General features: G+C 39.8%; 1 protein-coding gene and 1 long non-coding RNA gene across 4 annotated transcripts in view; one reads left to right on the top strand and one right to left on the bottom strand.

Moving 5' to 3' along the window:
* Positions 1 to 8,969, bottom strand: part of LOC140132797 (uncharacterized) — a 54,150-nt gene extending 45,181 nt beyond the window's left edge. For 2 of the 3 annotated variants that reach the window (XR_011855716.1, XR_011855713.1), the window contains exon 1: positions 8,609 to 8,869. This is a non-coding gene — a long non-coding RNA (uncharacterized lncRNA). Of the gene's footprint in view, positions 1 to 8,608; positions 8,870 to 8,900 lie in introns of those variants that run through there. The other variant, XR_011855714.1, reaches the window with a different exon arrangement.
* Positions 8,656 to 19,588, top strand: part of DSG2 (desmoglein 2) — a 32,743-nt gene continuing 21,810 nt past the window's right edge. The window contains exon 1 of the mRNA XM_072152024.1: positions 8,656 to 8,877. Coding sequence (XP_072008125.1) covers positions 8,812 to 8,877 — 66 coding nt within the window. The 5' untranslated portion in view covers positions 8,656 to 8,811. The remainder of the gene's footprint in view (positions 8,878 to 19,588) is intronic.

Below are 19,588 nucleotides of genomic sequence, written 5' to 3'. Positions count from 1 at the left end.
TGGTAACATTTACAGTAAAATGGATGATGGTAATGTTGTTGTTGTATGCCTTATGTTTATGAGCGACAGTTTTCCTGCTATATACCTGCATGTCATAAGAATCTAAATTAAAAAAGGACCATGTTAAATTCAAATCTGTTTTTTTTAAAATTTTTACCGGTGTTTTGTATGCGTTGCAAAAGGGGTAGTCTTATACGGCGAATATATCTTAAACTCTATATTTTAAACAGGAAAGTAGGGGGGTCGTCTTATACACCAGGTCGTCTTATACGCCGGAATATGCGGTATATGGGGGTGATTTGAATTTTTAGGTTTTTTTAATATCATTTTTCTAAACTTATTTATATTTTTATTATTTTTCAGACCCCCTAGGGTACATTAACCCTAGGTTGTTTGATTGATCCTACCATATATTGCCATCTTTTTCAAGCCACCAGCAGATTTGCTGCCGATGGGCGGGATAACACCTGCAATTGGTGCTGGCGGGGTTACTGATAAGTGTTTGCCAGCCCGTAAGCCCTCTCCAAGCACTCGCAGCCGACGTGCGGCGTACTATTACGGTGTGCGTCAGGAAGGGGTTAATAATTGATTATATTATTGTATCAGATAGTTTTGTAGCAAACCTAATCCATTTATCATTTTCAGATTGTATTTGTAACACACAGATGAACAGAGGTTATTTAGCTGCATCTAGAAAAGAATGTCACATCATAAAGAACTTGTATACACTTAAGGTTCATCATTTAAAATGCAGAAGACAAAATTAAGGTAAATATGATTCTTTCTTTATCTGTCTGGTCACATAAAGGGATGATCATGAGGGGATGATTCAGATGGAAGGCATTTCTCAGCACCTCTGACATCACAATGTGTACCAGACAGTAAAGGGGAGGTTCACACAGCTTGAAACTTGTTCAGAAAATAAAATGCTGACAGGTCAGATATAATGGTGAGCAAAATTTTAAACAAATAAGCAATCTATTCTTCTTTGTCTGCAAGGGGGATAAGTCCATAACTCACCATCATCCCTCTTGTTTAATTTAAGAAGTAAAAAGAGGTTTTATGGAGACAAATTCTGAAGTTTGTATACCACATGAACCGACATAAATATAAAACATAATTATGCTTGTATTGCTCACATATGTAGATATTACCAATATCAGCGGTAAAAAGTATCTAAGGCTTTGTTCACATTCTGTTTTGTCTTCCCTTGTAAGTATATAGTATATGGTTAGGATTCTTGGCAAATACCTATGACAGATGTAAACTTTTGACAGAATGTTTCAAAGCATACAACGGTATAGATGGGATATGTCTACTACACAGCCCCTTCCCCAGTGTGCCCCTTTCACTACCTGTATGACAGCAAGAGACTGCACCTACGATTCACAGATTAGTGGCTGCAACGACTAAAAATAGGGAATCTATTACTATGCTCTAAGCACTCACCATTATGGACTGATATTGAATCACCATTAACGACCATGGACAAAAATGCCTTATCCACCAGCAAGCAGACATGTAAACCAAGTCTGCCATTGAGTGTCAGGAACTGAAATGTAATATCTGCCAATGAACGCTGGAGTATCAGGATCACCGGTATATTCTGTGTGCAACAGACAACCAGATATGTGGATGCTGAACAAACATTGACAACAAGCGTTGCCTTCCAAAGCATCAACAGGCATTGCACTTGATGGACCCCCCCTATGTCTTTTTTCATCCTTATCCACTACTGTATCTACTATGATATTAAGAATATCTACTACTGACCACAAGGATACAGGATGCTAAATCCGCTGACCACTAGCAACTGTACAACTGGACACACTTGTCCACAAAGCCAGAGTTCTGCAAATGCGCAGAACTCCGGCTTTGTGTACGAGTGTGCGCAGGTCTTCGTTGCTGTGCGCTGAAGATATCTTGGTAGGAGGTTACTAGGGTGTAGCTGCGCCGTGAGGCTTCTTCAGAAAATTTGCATATTACCCCACTAAAAGATTATAAAAGATAGAGTGGAGTAAAAAGAGCTATCCTTATATATGTAAGATGCACCTACCACCGGATCTACCTTAATAGGTAGATCCGTGGTGGTGAGTTTCCTTTAACATATATATCAATGTTCACACCGGATTTTGTCTATGTGTCCGTCAGAAAAGGAAATTCTGCCGTTTTAATGCACAATGCCACTGCATATGCCGCAAGGTTCACAATATGTCCCGTAAACACGTCCAGACATTTGTTTCCATAAACATAATAATCCAGCCAGAGTCTTATATAAATCCTCATTGTATAACAATTAAAAGTAATTCAATAACAGTACTTGTAAACAAGATCGACTGGGAAAGCCATAATTAGTGCATATCATTTGTAGTTTGTTCCTCGGCGTCTGCCGGCATTCCGCCTTGGGCTTGTGCCAGTAAGCCGCGCATGTGTGTGGAGACTCCAGGCGCGCCATAGGTCACAGAGAGGTAGCGCAACATTGAAGATAATTACTATATGTAATAAAGGCACGTGCCACAGAGTGATCCTGGCTATGGTCCGGGAGCTATTCCACCTTCTCCAATGGTAAGTATCTAGATAAATCGGCCAATATTTTCTTATGTAGAAGGGTTTTCTGAGTTCTTGGCTATATGCATTTCGGAGTGTCACACTTCTTCCTCAGTAGCTCAGTATCTCTAATCTTCAGACTCAACGCTGATATAAAATGTTTATTTATGTGTATAAGAATATATTCCATATTCACCAATATTGACCAACATTTTAATAATACCAACTTCCACAATATTCCATGGTGGAAGTCCGTATTATTAGGATTATTTAAAAAATGTCGGTGAATATTGGTTTTTATAGGGATTAAAACAATATGGAGATGTGAGTAAACATTCACTACGGAATAAATGACATAAAGCTCAACAAAGTTTGATTGAGTCTTCTCCTGAGTTTACTGGTATCCCATTTATGGTTAACTGCTGCATGGGGACACGACCGGGCATAGAAAGGAAGGAGTACCATCCAGAGAAGATTTGTATTATCACATTGTAAAGGCTATATATATATATATTTTTTTTTTTGTGTGTGTGTGGACATATGGGGGCTTATTTATTGCCAAATGAGATGCACTTTTCCGGTTGGGGCATCTATAGCCAGTTGATGAGACTTTATTAACTCTTTCTCGGTGGAAGAAAAAAAAATCATTAATTTTATAGATTTGTTTGGCCGTTCATAGTACCATAAAGATGTTATTTTTATTCTATGAGTCATCAATACCTGATTTATATAGCTTTCTTTATTTATTCAAAGTTTACAGAATAAAAACTAATTTGGTGAAAATCTTGTTCATTTTAACATGACCATCTTTTCAGAGGCATACGCTTTTTATTTTTCAGTTGACAAGTCTGGTTAATGGCTTATTTTTTGCGAGAAGAGTTGTTCTTTTTAGCAGTCTTTTTTTGGGGGCATGTAATATTCTTTGATAACTCTAGAGCATTTTTTTAAAGTATTGATGAAAAATCATCTTTTTCTGAAAGTTTCTTGCAGGTCTAATATGTTCTGTTTTATTATGCAGATTGTTACGAATGCGGCGATACACAACTAACAATTGGAATGTGTCATTTGTGGGACTTTTAACTTTATATTATTTTAAATGTTTTTCAATGTTTTTAAACTTCTTTTACTTTATTAAAACTTGGACTTGAATACGTGATGCTATGATCGCTGGTTCAAGTCTAAGACACTGTACTGCAATATTAATGTATTGTAATGCTGTGCAAACTGTCTGAGCATGTAAACGTATATGCAGACAATATGCAGTCAGACCAGAAAGGGGTCTTAGCTGCTAAAGGCACCAGGCAGCCTGGGGCCCTTGGCAGACCTCGTGGCTCCCCTAAAGAGGATTGGATCCCCCGGTAAGCAGCACGGGAGGTCCGATCAATGGAGGGAATCCTTGAGAGATGGAATGCTTGAGAGATGGCTGTGAGTGCGGGTGCTACAGCGCGGTGTCAGCTATGATATACAGATGATACCTGTTTCTCGGATTACTATTATTGACATTTATTATTATTATATATGTATATTTTAGCATCATTATTCATGTTTTATTACTATACTTATTGTAACATTCATGTATTCATGTACTATTTTACTTTCAATATCATTAAAAATATTATTTATTTAGTATTCCCATGAAGACAATAAATATATTCAGGATAACAAAATGACACATTCACTGTTATTAACAAAAATACAGCATTACACAGATATATTTCCAACCTGTCTCTATCAGCTCTGGTGTACATGATTTTGGTAGCCCCTGGAGCCGACCGGGTCAGGCATGGCAGATTTTTCTCATGAAAATCTTTCAGCTTGCTGCAGTCTTGCTGCACTCCAGCCCCTTCCCCCTGTATTCCAAGATGAGCTCACACACAGACACTTCCTGCTAGCAGGCGTGAGGAGTCTAAATCTACAAGCTACAGGAAAGATAAGATCTTTATAGCAGGGGACTGTGTGTTTTATAGCTCTGAAGTAGAGTGTCATTGTGTGTTATATCTATCTCATGGATCACATCATCTCTCATTTCTTATTGTCTCATCTCTCTTTTTTATGTACATAAGTATGTACCTTCTTGAAAGCCAAGCAAGAATATCCAAGTTACCTCCACACCTTAGTCCAAGATCTGGAAACTCATTTCCATAGTCAAAACAGCTGCAACACTGGTGAGTTTTCTCATTTTAAAACACAACTTTTATTCCAAAACTCTAAAAATTCTAAAATTATGCTCCACAAACACTTCAATTACTGAGTCGGTTAATATTACAAGGGCAGTCTCATTCCTTGTAATGGTTCAGTCAACATATTATGTGCTCTATCCTCGCCTACGGATTCTATCCTATTTACTTCATAGACAATCATGAGGGGCTTCACTGAGGTATCCCACAGAACAATAAGTGTCTGTGGGGCAAAACAATTATCCTACTATTGGGACATGGGAACAGTGGGGTGCTCTATCCTCGTTTGGAGCTGTGACTACCACTGCTATTGTCTGCCATGGAGCACTAATTTGGTGCCATATCGGCCTATTTAAAGCTATAACTCCTCCACTAACCTGTAACACTTTGAAAGCCTGAACTCACAGTACAGAATGGCTTCTACAGACATCGGGAGGGAATCCTTTTCAGAGAAGTGTCGGGCTTAGCTTCGGACTGGAAACGATGTGAGTTCTATATATCCTGCATAATCACCTACAGCAATGGTAAGAACGTTCCATATTGTATAGTAACATTGGTTGATTGAAGTCCTCTGTTAATCTTCCTGTCAGCAACAAGACCATGCTAAGGGTGCTGCCACACCTCGTGTTAAGAAACCGCTTTAAACCATGCATTTTCAGTCTGTATAACCCCTACCCGCTCAACGGCGGATATATCCGTCACTGAGCGCAGTGAGATGATGCCGGCTCAGTTCTGGATCGCAGCCGAACCGGCATTGGCAAACACGGGGTGCCGGTTGTAACATAAAGCCGGCACCCCTGTGTAACACCCGCGATCAGAGTGGGCTCTGATCGCGGGTGTGTAAACTGTTAAAAGCCGCCCACGGCATCTAACATGCCTCTGGGGGGTCTTTCCCCCACGATCGCCAACCCCCCCCCCCCCCGAACCGTTTTCGGGGGGCGCCGATCGCTGCTATGGCATCTCTGGGGGATCGCTGCTATGGCATCTCGGGACCGCAGAGATGCCTGCAAGAACTGCCAGTAAGATGGCCTCTATGATGTCATCTTACTGGCACAGTGCCAGCCTATGCATGTGCATAGGCTGGCACTGCTAATACCCTGCAAATACATCAGTATTGCAGAGTATTATCATGAACAAGCAATCAGATGATTGCTTGTTCATGTCCTATGGTGAAAAAAGTGAAAAAGTAAAAAAAAAATGTTATTCAATAAAAAATAAATAAATCAATAAAAATGCCCATAAGCCCCATAACATATAAAGATAAATATAACCCCCAAAAAATTCTAATTCATAACACAAACCCCACATATATAGTATCACCGTGTCCGTAGCAACCAATAGAATAAAAGTAACTCATTATTGAACCCATACGATGAACGCCGTAAAAAAAACTGTTGAAAACCCACCAAAAATTATCATTTTTACCTATTCAATCTTACAAAAAATGCAATAAAAAGTAATCAAAAGAACATATGTACTCCAGAATGATACTGGTGCAAAGCACAACATGTCCAACAAAAAACAAGCCATCAACCAGCTCCGTAGCCAAAAAAGTAAAAAAGTTATGCGACTTGGAATACGGCAATGCAAAAATGATAGATTTTTCCCCTTATTATGGTTTTATTTGACAAATTTAGTAAAATGTAAGAAAATATATTCAAGTCTGGTATCCCTGTAATTGTATCGACCCATAGAATAAAGATAACATGATTATTAGGCTAAACAGTGAACACGAAAAAAAACAAGTAAAAAATCCAGTACAGAATTCATGCTTTTCTACTCCTGCCCTCAAAAACGAGTTCCTAAATTTTCAACAATAGGGGATACCAACCCCAAAATGGTAACACTGGAAAAAGCATCTAATCCCACAAAAAAAATGCCATCACATGGCCCCAATAACGAAAAAGCGAAAACTAAAATCATGGCAGCTGCAGGGCGCTTCTTCCCTTCTGCGCCTCACCGTGCGCCCACAAAACAAGTAACGGCCACATGTTGGGGGTCTCTGTATTTGGGAAAAATTGCAGAACAAATTGTATGGTGGGTTTTCTATTTTTATCTTTTGGAAATGTGTAAATTTAGGGCTAAATAAACGTATAAGGGAACAATTTGATCATTCTAAATTTCACCTCCATTTTGATTCCATTACTATGAAGATCTCAAGGGGTTAACAATCTTCCTAAAAGCTGTTTCTGATAGCGTGAGGGGTGCAGATTTGAAAATGGGTTGGTTATGCAGGGGGTTTTGATGCCAAATAGGTAATATTTCATTCAAAACTGTATTTATCCCCAAAATCGTCAATTCTGAAAATACGGAAAATCGATATTCGATTTGTAAGCCGCGTGACATCAAAATAAATTATCAAGACACTTCAAAAATTATGAAAATGTAAAGAAGACATATGGGAAATGTTATTCAGCAATTTATTTAGGTGGTAAATCTGCCTGAAAACGCAATGATTTTGAATTTCGAAAATGCTAATTTTTCAAAAAATTCATCATTTTTTCTTTTTTTTTTGTAAATAAACGCAAAACTTATCAGCCAACATTTACCACTAAAATTAAGTACAACATGTGGGGAAAAAACAATCTCAGAATCGTTTTGATAAGTAACAGTGTTCAAAAGTTATAACCATATAAAGAGACGCAGGTCAGAATCCAAAAAATTGGGCTGAGCTTTAAGCTACAAAAAGGCTGTGTCCTTAAGGGGTTAAAAACACATGCGTTTTTGAATGTTTACCATGCGTTTGGGTGTTTGAACCTGTTTATCTTCATCTCTAGAAATGTCGGCAGCTGTGAAACAGATTAAAACCAGCCAAACGCATTTTAAGCTAACAAAACCGCATCCGTTTAAAAATGGTCCAAGAATGCGATGTGTGGCAGCAACCTTAGGGTGATGCCACACGTTAGCGTTTTAATTCCGTTTTGTAACGGATTCAAATTGCACTGGGACAGGCCGCGGCGATCGCATATGCATTTCAATGCAAACGCATGCGATCAGAGCCCGGTGTCTTGTATTGTGTAAATGTGAGGCACTGATTGCCGATTGCATGCGTTTGCATACAAACGCATAAGCCGCGGTCACACGTACCGCTAGGTGTCCGTCATAACTTGACGCTAGCGCACAGGGGGAGGTCCTCAGCCCGAACGCACATGTGTTTCCAGGGAAACGCATGCGATTGATAAGCCGATCGCATGCGTTTCTCTGTAAGCGCATATGCGTTCGGGCCGAGGACCGCCCCCTGTGCGCTAGCGCCGTGGGTTACCCCGGTGCGCTTTGGATCTATTAGAAAGCAGAATCATATGGTAAGGATGATGCCACACATGGCGTTTTGAACCCGTTTTTGGTCTGTTTTTAAGCAGTCCGTTAAAAAAAACGCATCCTTTTTTGACCAGTGTTAGTTGAGATAATTGGTCACACCTGTAAAAAACGGATGCGTTTTTCAAAAACGCGTGCATTTTTTAACGCATGCGTTTTTTTAACGGACTGCTTAGAAACGGACCAAAAACGGGTTCAAAGCACCATGTGTGGCAGCACCCCAACAGGTAATGTGATCATGTCAAAGTGTGTTACATTACATCTTATTGTTGTGATATTCAACAAATTCAAGTAATTGAAGTGTTTGTGGAGCATAATTTTAGAGTATTGGAATAAAAGTTATGTTTTAAACTGAGAAAACTCACCAATACTACATTTGTATGTAACATGTGTATGTATCTTCTTCCTCATTGTGTTATTATCAGCCTTACAACCAGTACAGGGAGTGATGAATAATATGGGATATGGAGGCAGTAACAATGTAGTCACTGAGATCCCTGGTGCATAGAAAGTGCTGGGTTTCTGTCACACCTATGGCTACGACATGTCTGCGGGGCGGGAATATTTACCTGGTGCACACAGGGGACAGGAGAGGCCGCTCCGGGTCCCTCCTCCTCCTCTGGCCGCCCCCTCCCCGGTCTCTACACCTTTCCTCCCTCACAGTCAGGGCTCCATTTTCCTGTGTGCCGGGCTCCTCTCTCTGCCTGCGCCCGGACTTCTGCACTGACTGCCATATTCTCGTCACTTTGTGTCACTTTGTGAAGAGCTGGGAATGAAGCGGACCCCTGCAGGAGGAGGAGGAGGAGGAGGAGGCATCTCCATAATGTTACTACTAATGGTAAGTGACTGGTAGACACTTACCGCTGTTACCTGTGGAGACCACACCCTGGCAGCAGGGCATGCTGGGACATGTAGTTACATAATATCGCAGCCCTTCCCATGGAGATGGATACTGTGTCTGCACTTAGTGTTACACTATGGGATGATCCTCTCATACCTCCAGATACTCAGCCCTGGCTGCGGCTGGGAAGGGTCACTGTCATGGAGACCTTGCTATTGTCTCATCTGTTTATTCTCTCCCCCTGTGATAGATGGGGGCAGTCACCTCTGCACAGAGCCCCTCAGTATGGTGAATGGATAGGGGGGTCTTGCCCTGGCATTGCTCTGGGTCTGTGCTGTGTCTCTACTTTGGCCATTGATAGTGTTTTGTCATTAATCAGTGTTTCTTCCTGTGAAAAATGTAAGGAATTCCAGGACACAAAAGCCCAGAGAGAAGCAGATACATTGTGCTGCGCTGTACTGAACCTGGACTTCTCTATGGGGTACTGGTGCTTTTACTATACAAACGGGATTAAAAGGTTTACACTAAAATCATTTCTATATAGACTTTTTTTGGTTCATTGAACTTCATAGTAGTTATCTTAAAATAATAAAATAGTTCCATAACTGCCCATGGGTTGGGTCTGATATGACATTAAAGTGGATTGGGCAAGTGTGAGGCTGTTTTTGCAAGTAATTATCCATGTTTCTATTCATGGACAAAACCTTTAAGTCTATGTTCACAAAGCAGATTTAGCACTTTCTGTCGGTAGGATTTGTATCTAATTCACCATGTAAAGGTTTGTAAAGTTTTATGAGAATTAAAAAAATCTTTTTTAAAAGAAACGTTTTTTTTACACTAAATTTTGACATGCCTTCTCATTGAGCAATGATTCTGCTGTGTAATCACTACACTACAGCATAGTGACATCACTAGATAACATACACTATACTATGCACTACAGCATAGTGACATCACTAGATAACATACACTATACTATGCTATACACGACTATACACAACACTATAGCATAGTGACATCACTAGATAACATACACTATACTATGCTATACACGACTACACCACACTATACACAACACTATACACCACACTATAGCATAGTGACATCACTAGATAACATACACTATACTATGCTATACACGACTACACCACACTATACACAACACTACAGCATAGTGACATCACTAGATAACATATGCTATACACTACAGCATAATCACATCACTACATAACTACACTATACTAAACTATACACTACAGCATAGTCACGTAGCTACATAACTACGCTATACTATAAGCTACAACATAGTCACGTCGCTACATAACTACGCTATACTATACTATACATTACAGCATAGTGACATCACTACATAACTACACTATACACTACAGCATAGTCAAGTCACTACATAACTACGCTATACTATACTATACATTACAGCATAGTGACATCACTACATAACTACACTATACACTACAGCATAGTCAAGTCACTACATAACTACACTATATTATACACTACAGCATAGTCACGTCACTACATAACTATACTATACATTACAGCATAGTGACATCACTACATAACTACACTATACACTACAGCATAGTCACGTCGCTACATAACTACGCTATACTATACATTACAGCATAGTCACGTCACTACATAACTACACTATACTATACACTACAGCATAGTCACGTCGCTACATAACTACGCTATACTATACATTACAGCATAGTGACATCACTACATAACTACACTATACTATACACTACAGCATAGTCACGTCATTAGATAACATACACTATACTATGCTATACACTACACCATAGGCACGTCACTACATAACTACACCACACTATACACTACTAGATAACATTGCACCATAGTCACACAATATACTATACAGCTGCTGGGGGAGGGACACATAAGGCTGTACATAAGGAATCCATAGGGCTAAGGGGGGGCTGTATCTAATGAATCCATAGGGTGTGAGAGGGCTTATATAAAATAACTGACGGGGCTTATATAAAATAACTATGAGGGGGTCTGTTTGGTGTGATAAACTAGGGAATATTTTAAGGAACAGGAGACTGTTTTAGTTTCTGAACTTTGAATGCTGCCACGTGAGTTCACTGCAAAGGGGCCTACTGAGGCTCTGTCACCCAGAGGCCTATTGGAACCTGGAGGCGATCCTGTATACAACATAGTGAAATCACTACATAACTACACTAGACACTACACCATAGTCACGTCACTAGATAACTAGATTACTCTTTACATCATAGTCATATCACTACATAACTACACTATACACCATAGTCATATCACTACATAACTACACTATACACCATAGTCACATCACTACATAACTACACTACACTATACACCATAGTCACGTCACTACATAACTACACTACACTATACACCATAGTCACATCACTACATAACTACACTATACACCATAGTCATATCACTACATAACTACACTATACACCATAGTCACATCACTACATAACTACACTATACACCATAGTCATATCACTACATAACTACACTATACACCATAGTCACATCACTACATAACTACACTACACTATGCACCATAGTCACATCACTACATAACTACACTACACTATGCACCATAGTCACATCACTACATAACTACACTATACACCATAGTCATATCACTACATAACTACACTATACACCATAGTCATATCACTACATAACTACACTATACACCATAGTCATATCACTACATAACTACACTACACTATGCACCATAGTCACATCACTACATAACTACACTACACTATACACCATAGTCACATCACTACATAACTACACTACACTATGCACCATAGTCACATCACTACATAACTACACTACACTATGCACCATAGTCACATCACTACATAACTACACTACACTATACATCATAGTCACATCACTACATAACTACACTACACTATGCACCATAGTCACATCACTACATAACTACACTATACACCATAGTCATATCACTACATAACTACACTACACTATGCACCATAATCACGTCACTACATAACTACACTACACTATACACCATAGTCACATCACTACATAACTACACTACACTATGCACCATAGTCACATCACTACATAACTACACTACACTATACACCATAGTCACATCACTACATATCTACACTATAGTATACAGCATAGTGGTGTCCCTACATAACATACACTGTACTATACAGAATAGTGACATCACTACATAACATACACCATAGTCTATACACTGATCTCCACCATAGCCATGGTGTGGGTAGGAAAACTGGATTTTGGACTTGTGCAAGTGTATTATGTATGCAGTGTCCTTGTCTGACCTCAGGATAATTCTGTAAGTTGTATTTGGGACACTGCTGTAAATCCAGGTGCTAAAGACCCAATGCACCCGAGTAACGCTGGTCTTTGACTTTCCTACGTTTTGTGTGGTCTTTTAGTTGTAATGGATTCAAGTTTAGGTTCTTCTTTAATCCTTTTCCTTTCCTTGCATGTACTTCTGGTTAGGCTTAGAGCATTGTGAGAAACAACTGCAGCAGAAGCAAAACTACAAGTGCCTTTCCTTCATGAACTCTTTAGATTGGTGAAAGCTTTTGACCTGTAGCTGATGCCTCTGGGGTAGGCCATGAAGAATGTTACCACACCTTGTGACATCTCCTGTTATTTATGATTCCCCAGTACTTTTGTCATAGGAGGTTTAACTATTTGTATTCTATATTCTATCTATATATATTTTTCAGGTACATGATCTTTGGGTTAAAATAAGTTGTACATTGAATCTATAAATTGACAGATTTTTTTTGGATTCATCTCTCTTTTATAACTCAATTTAAGGCACTGAAATTTCTGGTAAGGATCTGCAAAAATTATATATACCCTACACTAGTGATGGTGAACCTTTTAGGGACCGAGTGCTCAAACTGAAACCCCAAAGCCCCCTTGTTTATCGCAAGGTGCCAACTAAAAATAAAGCAGTAACTTATTGCTCCCTGTTCTTCAACAATGTTCAATCATATTGGCCTCCTGAGGACACCAACATATTAGAAAAAAAGATGGAAAATCATCATCATCATCATTGTAGCTTCTTTCCAGTGTCCCTCTGTACACAGAGAATTGTGGGGCCTGCATGAGGTCCTCCAAAGCTAATTCGGCCTTATCTGCATATTTCCCTCTTCCTACAGTCCCAAGTAGCCAAGTAAATATCACTTTAATATATGACTGAAAGCAGCATTTTTTAAGTTGTTTGGAACTGCAGGAAAATTCTTTGAGTCCTGTCTGGTGCGCTGGGGTGATGGCCCGGGTGCCCACAGAAAGAGCTTGGAGTGCCACCTCTGGCACCCGTGCCATAGATTCGCCACCACTGCCCTACACTTTGAACAGCTGCAGACGCAACTGTCTTGGGCCTGGGAACACAATGAAAAGTGTCCCAAGCTTAGACTAGACGGTCTTATTCTGCAGCAGATTCATATTCATAAATCTGTCCTAGTATAAGACTGTCTAGTTGTACTCTGTACGACCAATTCTGTCGTGGACAGATTAAGAAATCTCCCCTAATTTGTTTGTCAGTGGCCCAGACAGGGTTTGGCTGATCAGAATTCGCAATTGATCTGTAGTACTACGAGTCCAGTTTAACTGAGCTGCAGTCGGCCCAGCTAATGTAGCCAAGGCTTGCACCCTGTTCCTGCCCTGAACATTCCCTTCTGAAGCTTTCCTAGTTATTCAAGCAAGTTCCACATATGTAAGTGAGTTCTTATGAACTTGCTGCCTGTGCCTGCTATATTGAGGGTCTGATGTGCTGAGCTCAGTTCAGATGCTCAGTATTCAGGTCAGTTAATCCAGGAGACATGCAAACTTGGTTGTATGAAATCTGCCTGAGACATGGCTTCATTTGTACTGCAACATTGTGAGCCTGTTCTTGTATGTAGGATAATTTCATTTATAGCAGTTCTCTAATATGTTTCTGTTGTAATCCTAGTGTGAATTGTAGTTTGTATACAGGCGGTCCCCTACTTAAGGACACCTGACTTACAGACAACCCATAGTTACAGAAAGACCCCTCTGACCTCTGGTGAAGCTTTCTGAATGGTTTACTATAGTCCCAGATTGTAATAATCAGCTGTAAAGTGTCTGTAATGAAGTTTTATTGATAATCATTGGTCCCATTACAGCAAAAAGTGTTTAAACTCCAATTGTCACTGGGTCCAAAAATTTTTTTTGTCTAGATCTACAATAATAAAATATACAGTTTTGACTTACATACAAATTCAACTTAAGAACAAACCTCCGGACCCTATCTTGTACGTAACCTGGGGACTGCCTGTATTCCCTTAGGCCCTATCCTTTTGCAGAACACGAATGTGCATTCACTTGGCTGCAAAAACAGCTGTTTGTGGCTTGTTTCTAGAAAAAAAAAATTGCTTAAGGATTAGGACCTGTTTTAAAATGTTCTACTTGGGCAGTCAGCGTAACAACCACGGCAATGTAGGAGTCTATACACATGACGCTAGTCATTGAAACCTCAGCAAGTGCATCTTCCCAAACTAAGTTGTTTGAATCCAAAGTCACAGGGGCTTACTTACTAAGGGTCCCGTGGCTGCATTTCTGTCGGGTTTTCAGGGATCACGCCGCCAGGACCGGGATTTAGAAGGGCATTGTGTCACAAGTGATCGGATTTTGCCGCAATTGAGTCGGCGTTCGTGCGACACAAATCAGGGGGTGGGCCGTTGGACAAACCGCTGGATTTAACTTTAAAATTGTGTCGCAAGCCAAGCACTTACATGCATCGGGAAGAAGACGCTGAACTCCGACGAACCTGAGCGGGGAAGCGACACATGCAGGATATCGGGCGTACGATGTAAGTGAATCGCGGCACAGTGCATTATTGGCGGACACTCCGGATCGGGGAACGCATCGGGTAAGTAAATGTGCCTCACAGTCTCAACAAGACAAGTTAAATGGCTATCAGACAAGCAATTGTTTGCGTGTTATCTTCCTCAACTTCCTCTTGCACACACAGTTTAGGTTACATACTTTTTTGATCCAGAAACTGGACAAAATCACCCGAATTTTCAGACCATGCTTCATGCTTGTGGACCATGGTAATAAAATCCAAACTGTAATGGCTTGGAGGCACATACAGGTATACTGTGTATGGGTATTCTTCCAAACCTACAGAATAGGACTCTCTTTGTGTCACTAGCTTTTCCCCTTTCCTGATGTCAATGTGCCTTCAAAGGAGCTTGCAATATAAACAATTGTTTGTAGAGGTACATTAACACCTAGAATCCCCATGCAGTGGCCATGGCTGTCCAGGTAAAGTTGCAACATAAATGTCTCATCACTAAAAACCCTTTGGACAATAACTATGTACGGGCAAGACCTTTCCAGTTCCGCATATCCAGATACAAAGGCTGTATGAGGATGAATCAACAGGATTGTAGGTGGTTTCACATTTCCTGTAAACATCATCAGTCTGAAAGTGACTTATTGCCCGGAGGATGAATGTCGTCAGGCTTTTAGGCTGTTTAAAAAAAAGGCGTTGTGAGACATGGAGAAACGCTGTTATGATTTATGTGGATGAGGCCCCTTGCCTTACTCGACCATAACACGGGCGGGCAAAAAGACTGGGTGGGGGAGGGGGAGCTCGCCTTGTCCCATACCGTGTCTTGGTGCATTGAGACACTGTGTGCTCACCGCATTGTGACCGGGTGCGGTAGACCTCTATTCTGGACAGGCCTTAGGTGGTTATATATATATATATATATATATATATATATATATATATATATTTTATTTTTTTTTATATATATAAATGTTTATTAACTTTTTTAACAAAGAATGTAAAATAAAAAAAATAGTAGTCAGACATTGGAATTTTAGTAGTCACACGTTTCACAATTTAACAAAATTGTTATAGTGGGGGTGTGAACCCACAGTCTGCTAGACATAGTCCGACCTCACCTGAAACACAATGGTGGAGATTTATCATCAAGTCTCTGAGGTAAAACATGGAAACCAATCAGAGCACAGCTTTAATTTTATAAACATCTGTGGGAAAATGAAATCTGAGCTCTGATTGTTTGCCATAGGCAACTAGAATAGTTCTACTCTAAGAGATTTATGATAAACCGCCCCTAATATGTAGAACTGTTTTTCCAATTAACCATCAGTATTATGAACATTACACCAGTGCTGTAGTACCATAGTCATGACTTCTACTGTGGGCTGCGTAGAAACCATAGGTGAGTCTTGTGTTACTTCTTGAAAGCATGATGTTCACATCCTACAATAACATCACTGTTAGTGATTAGGGAGTTAATCAAAGCCCTAAGAACGTAGGCTGTAAGAGGGGTGGCATAGACAGTGGAGAACCATCTGAAGACAAATAGGATATCCCTCCAAAGATTCTTATCCCCTATCCAAAGGATAAGTGCAAAATCACAGGGAATCACCAATAGAAGCCCCAGCAATTTCGAGAATGGACAATCAATTGTCCTACCTATAATTGAAGTACCGGTACACAAGCGCTTCTACTCGCATCTACCACATGTGCTACATCACCATCCTGGCTGCACCATAGGTGTGAAAAAAGGTACCATTCACACATACACATCAGCATCTAATTCACATGAAGGTTGAAAACCCCAACAGAAATAGCAAATGTCAGCCATATTATTTGGCCAAGGCCAGAAAATTGCAGGATGTATTTTTTTTTTTGTAGGAGTTCGTGTTGTGTACATGTTAATGGCAGACAACCAGTAAGGCTTTTCCTCTATGCCTGATCAATTATCATCATAGTTCGTTGTTGATCCTTCTGTGCATTTAGACTTGGCAGTGATTGTTTAACATGCGCGTGTGGCACCTTACACAGGGATAAGATAGACCACATTCTAGCTTTCCCCGTTCCTACGGCCATGCACTCACTCCTCCTCTCCAGTGTGCCTGCCGTATGCTCGCCTAGCTATGGATGACCCAGCATAGGGTAGTGTGAATGTAGCCTTAGGCCAGACTTCTCTGTGTATGAGAAGCCTTAGGGCAGCTGCACATTGGCAAGTTTGTTCTGCGAGTTTGTTTAGTCAAACTTGCTGCATGTGCTTGCTGGAATGACCAACCTGAAAGCAATGGAGCTGAGCTCACATGCTGAGATGCGTCAGGGGCTGACTTACCAGGTATCTAAGAGAAAATGTTTTCGTTATGCCGTCCTGGAAAACATATTTACATATTTCCAAAAATCCCCCAGTGGAGCATCAATGGCTGTAAGTCTCCACACACCTGCAAGGTGGCCTTAGTAGTCCTCAGCGTTTGGACCTATTCTTCTGAAAAGCACACCCAGCAAGCTAGACTGAACAAAATGATTTGTGTGAATACGGTTTTAGAAGTAGCAGGATGTATTTGCAATTGGACATGTGTAAAAAAAACAAAAAAAAAACACGTCAATGGGATAAAGACTATTTCAGGCTGACTAAAAGGTAAAGTGTGCGCTTGGTGGGAAGAGATCAGATCTGTGAGTTTTCTTAACCGAATGGTCTATAGATAACAAAAGACTGATCGTACAGGCTAAGGACATCCTCCATCCATAGAAAGTGGCATCCATCCGACATACACTTCTCAAAATTAGAGAACTCACAATTTCCTATGAATGTCAAGATGTGAATATATCCTAACATTTGTAAAATAGCAGTACTTGAAGCTTTTTTTTTCATAGATTGTATATATTCTAAAGGCTGCATTCACACGTGGCGTTTTTGTTGCGTCAGAACGCATGCGTTTTTACATTTTACTATGCGATTGGCTACTTTGAAAGCATTTTTCTTCATTGCTGGAAGTGTAAGCAGCTCTATAAACATTTTCACAGCTGCTTACACTAACAGCAATGAAGAAAATTAGCCAAACACATAGTAACATCTATAAAAACGCATGCGTTGTGATGCAACAAAAACGCAACGTGAATGCACCCAAAGAGCAGAATAAAAATGTAAATTAGATGATTGTAATAAAAGAACCCTGATCACAATTAGAGAACAAGTTATTGGTGTTGATCTGGCAAACCACATTTAAATGTCAGTATAATGGTGGTTTCATAGGGGCGTTTTTTCACATCAGTGATTTTTTTTTTTTTACTGAACCCATTTTGGCTTATGCCAAAAGTAGAGAATGATCCCAGATGTTTGGTTTGTTATGGCGACGTGTCATTCCCATACACGCTAGTATATAAGCCCGCCTGCTCCCGGACATCTCACTTATCCCTGGTACCTGCATACATTGTGTAAGTATTCTTACCATTCGTTACTCTTTCTGACCTGACTATTGTCTCCATTTCTATACTATATAGGGATCATCTCTATGGCTTCCCTGCCTCCTGGATTGTCTATACAATCTATACTGCTTCCCTGTTACATATTTCTTTGGATCCTATATTTGATGTAATTTATTCATCATCCCTTATTATTATTACCAGACATTGCCCTCGGCTTCTCATAACATTTAGCTCCATGGTTCTATTCTTGGGTCCAGTGTAGTCAGTATATATGTTAATGTTAACTTGACGGTAAACTTTTTTTTTTTTTTTTCATTTTCCTCAGAACTCATGTTCTTGCGGCATAACTCGGTTTTCAAGTGACTTTGAAAGCCCTAAATAATAGTAAAACCACATAAACTACCCTATGTACACACCTCTATGTATGTAAAACAACTTATATTAAGTCTATTAACTATTTAAGTGTTTCACATGGGTTAAAACCAAATGGAAGTGCGATTTAGAAACCTTTTTGAGTTTTTTTGGAATATACATGCATTTAAGCCAAAAAGAACACTTTCATAATTAAATGCTGAAATGTCCCGCAAAGTTTGATGCCCAATTTTTCCCAAGTTTAGCGACACTGCTCTATGGGCAAGGCCAGGTATGGAATTTGGATTTTTAGCATTTTTTTTTCCCCGCTCATCATTTTTGCTGAGAAAAAAACAATATTGGAGAAAATCCCTTTCAACGTTTTTTTTTTTTAATAACCATATTCTCCATTTTTTAATAACCATTTTTTAAGCCGTGTGCTATTTTTAGATCAGACCTAATTTTAGATGACCAAAATGTTATATTTTTTTTTTTGTGCATACATCATGGTGAAGGATTACATTTTGTGTCTATGTAAGGAAAGTAAAGTTATTCTTTGATGTGTGCCATGTTTTTCCATTGATACTGCTGGAGTGAGAATCCTACATGAGCACCACTGAATTTTGCGTGTGTGGCATCCCTTGCTCTACAAAAATAGGATTACTAAATGATGTACTAACAGATGTAAATATTTAATAGCTATCTACTTAAATTACCTGTATAGAATGCCATATACTGCTGTGACATGCCACCACTAATATATACATCATGTGAGCTATCACCTTCCGCTATATACATACACCTACACACAGCCTAAAGTGCAAGGCCATTTATTGCAAGTCCAAGACTGGGACAATAATACCTGCCAGGTAGTTTGCCAAAACGAACCTCCCTAAACCACAGTTGGATTGCAGTTAGCTGCCGGAAGAACCATTGTATCTCTCCGGACTCCCTCCTACATGTTCACAAAGGTCTTGGCTCTCGGGAACAACTATGTATAATGAATGGAGAGAGCCGCTCCCAGACTCTTCTCAAGCTTGGGCCATA

The sequence above is a fragment of the Engystomops pustulosus genome, chromosome 5 (genome assembly GCF_040894005.1).
Source record: "Engystomops pustulosus chromosome 5, aEngPut4.maternal, whole genome shotgun sequence".
NCBI classification, from domain to species: Eukaryota; Metazoa; Chordata; class Amphibia; order Anura; family Leptodactylidae; genus Engystomops; species Engystomops pustulosus.
The sequence above is the reverse complement of the archived record's forward strand: the minus strand, read 5'-3'. Positions and strand labels throughout refer to the sequence as shown.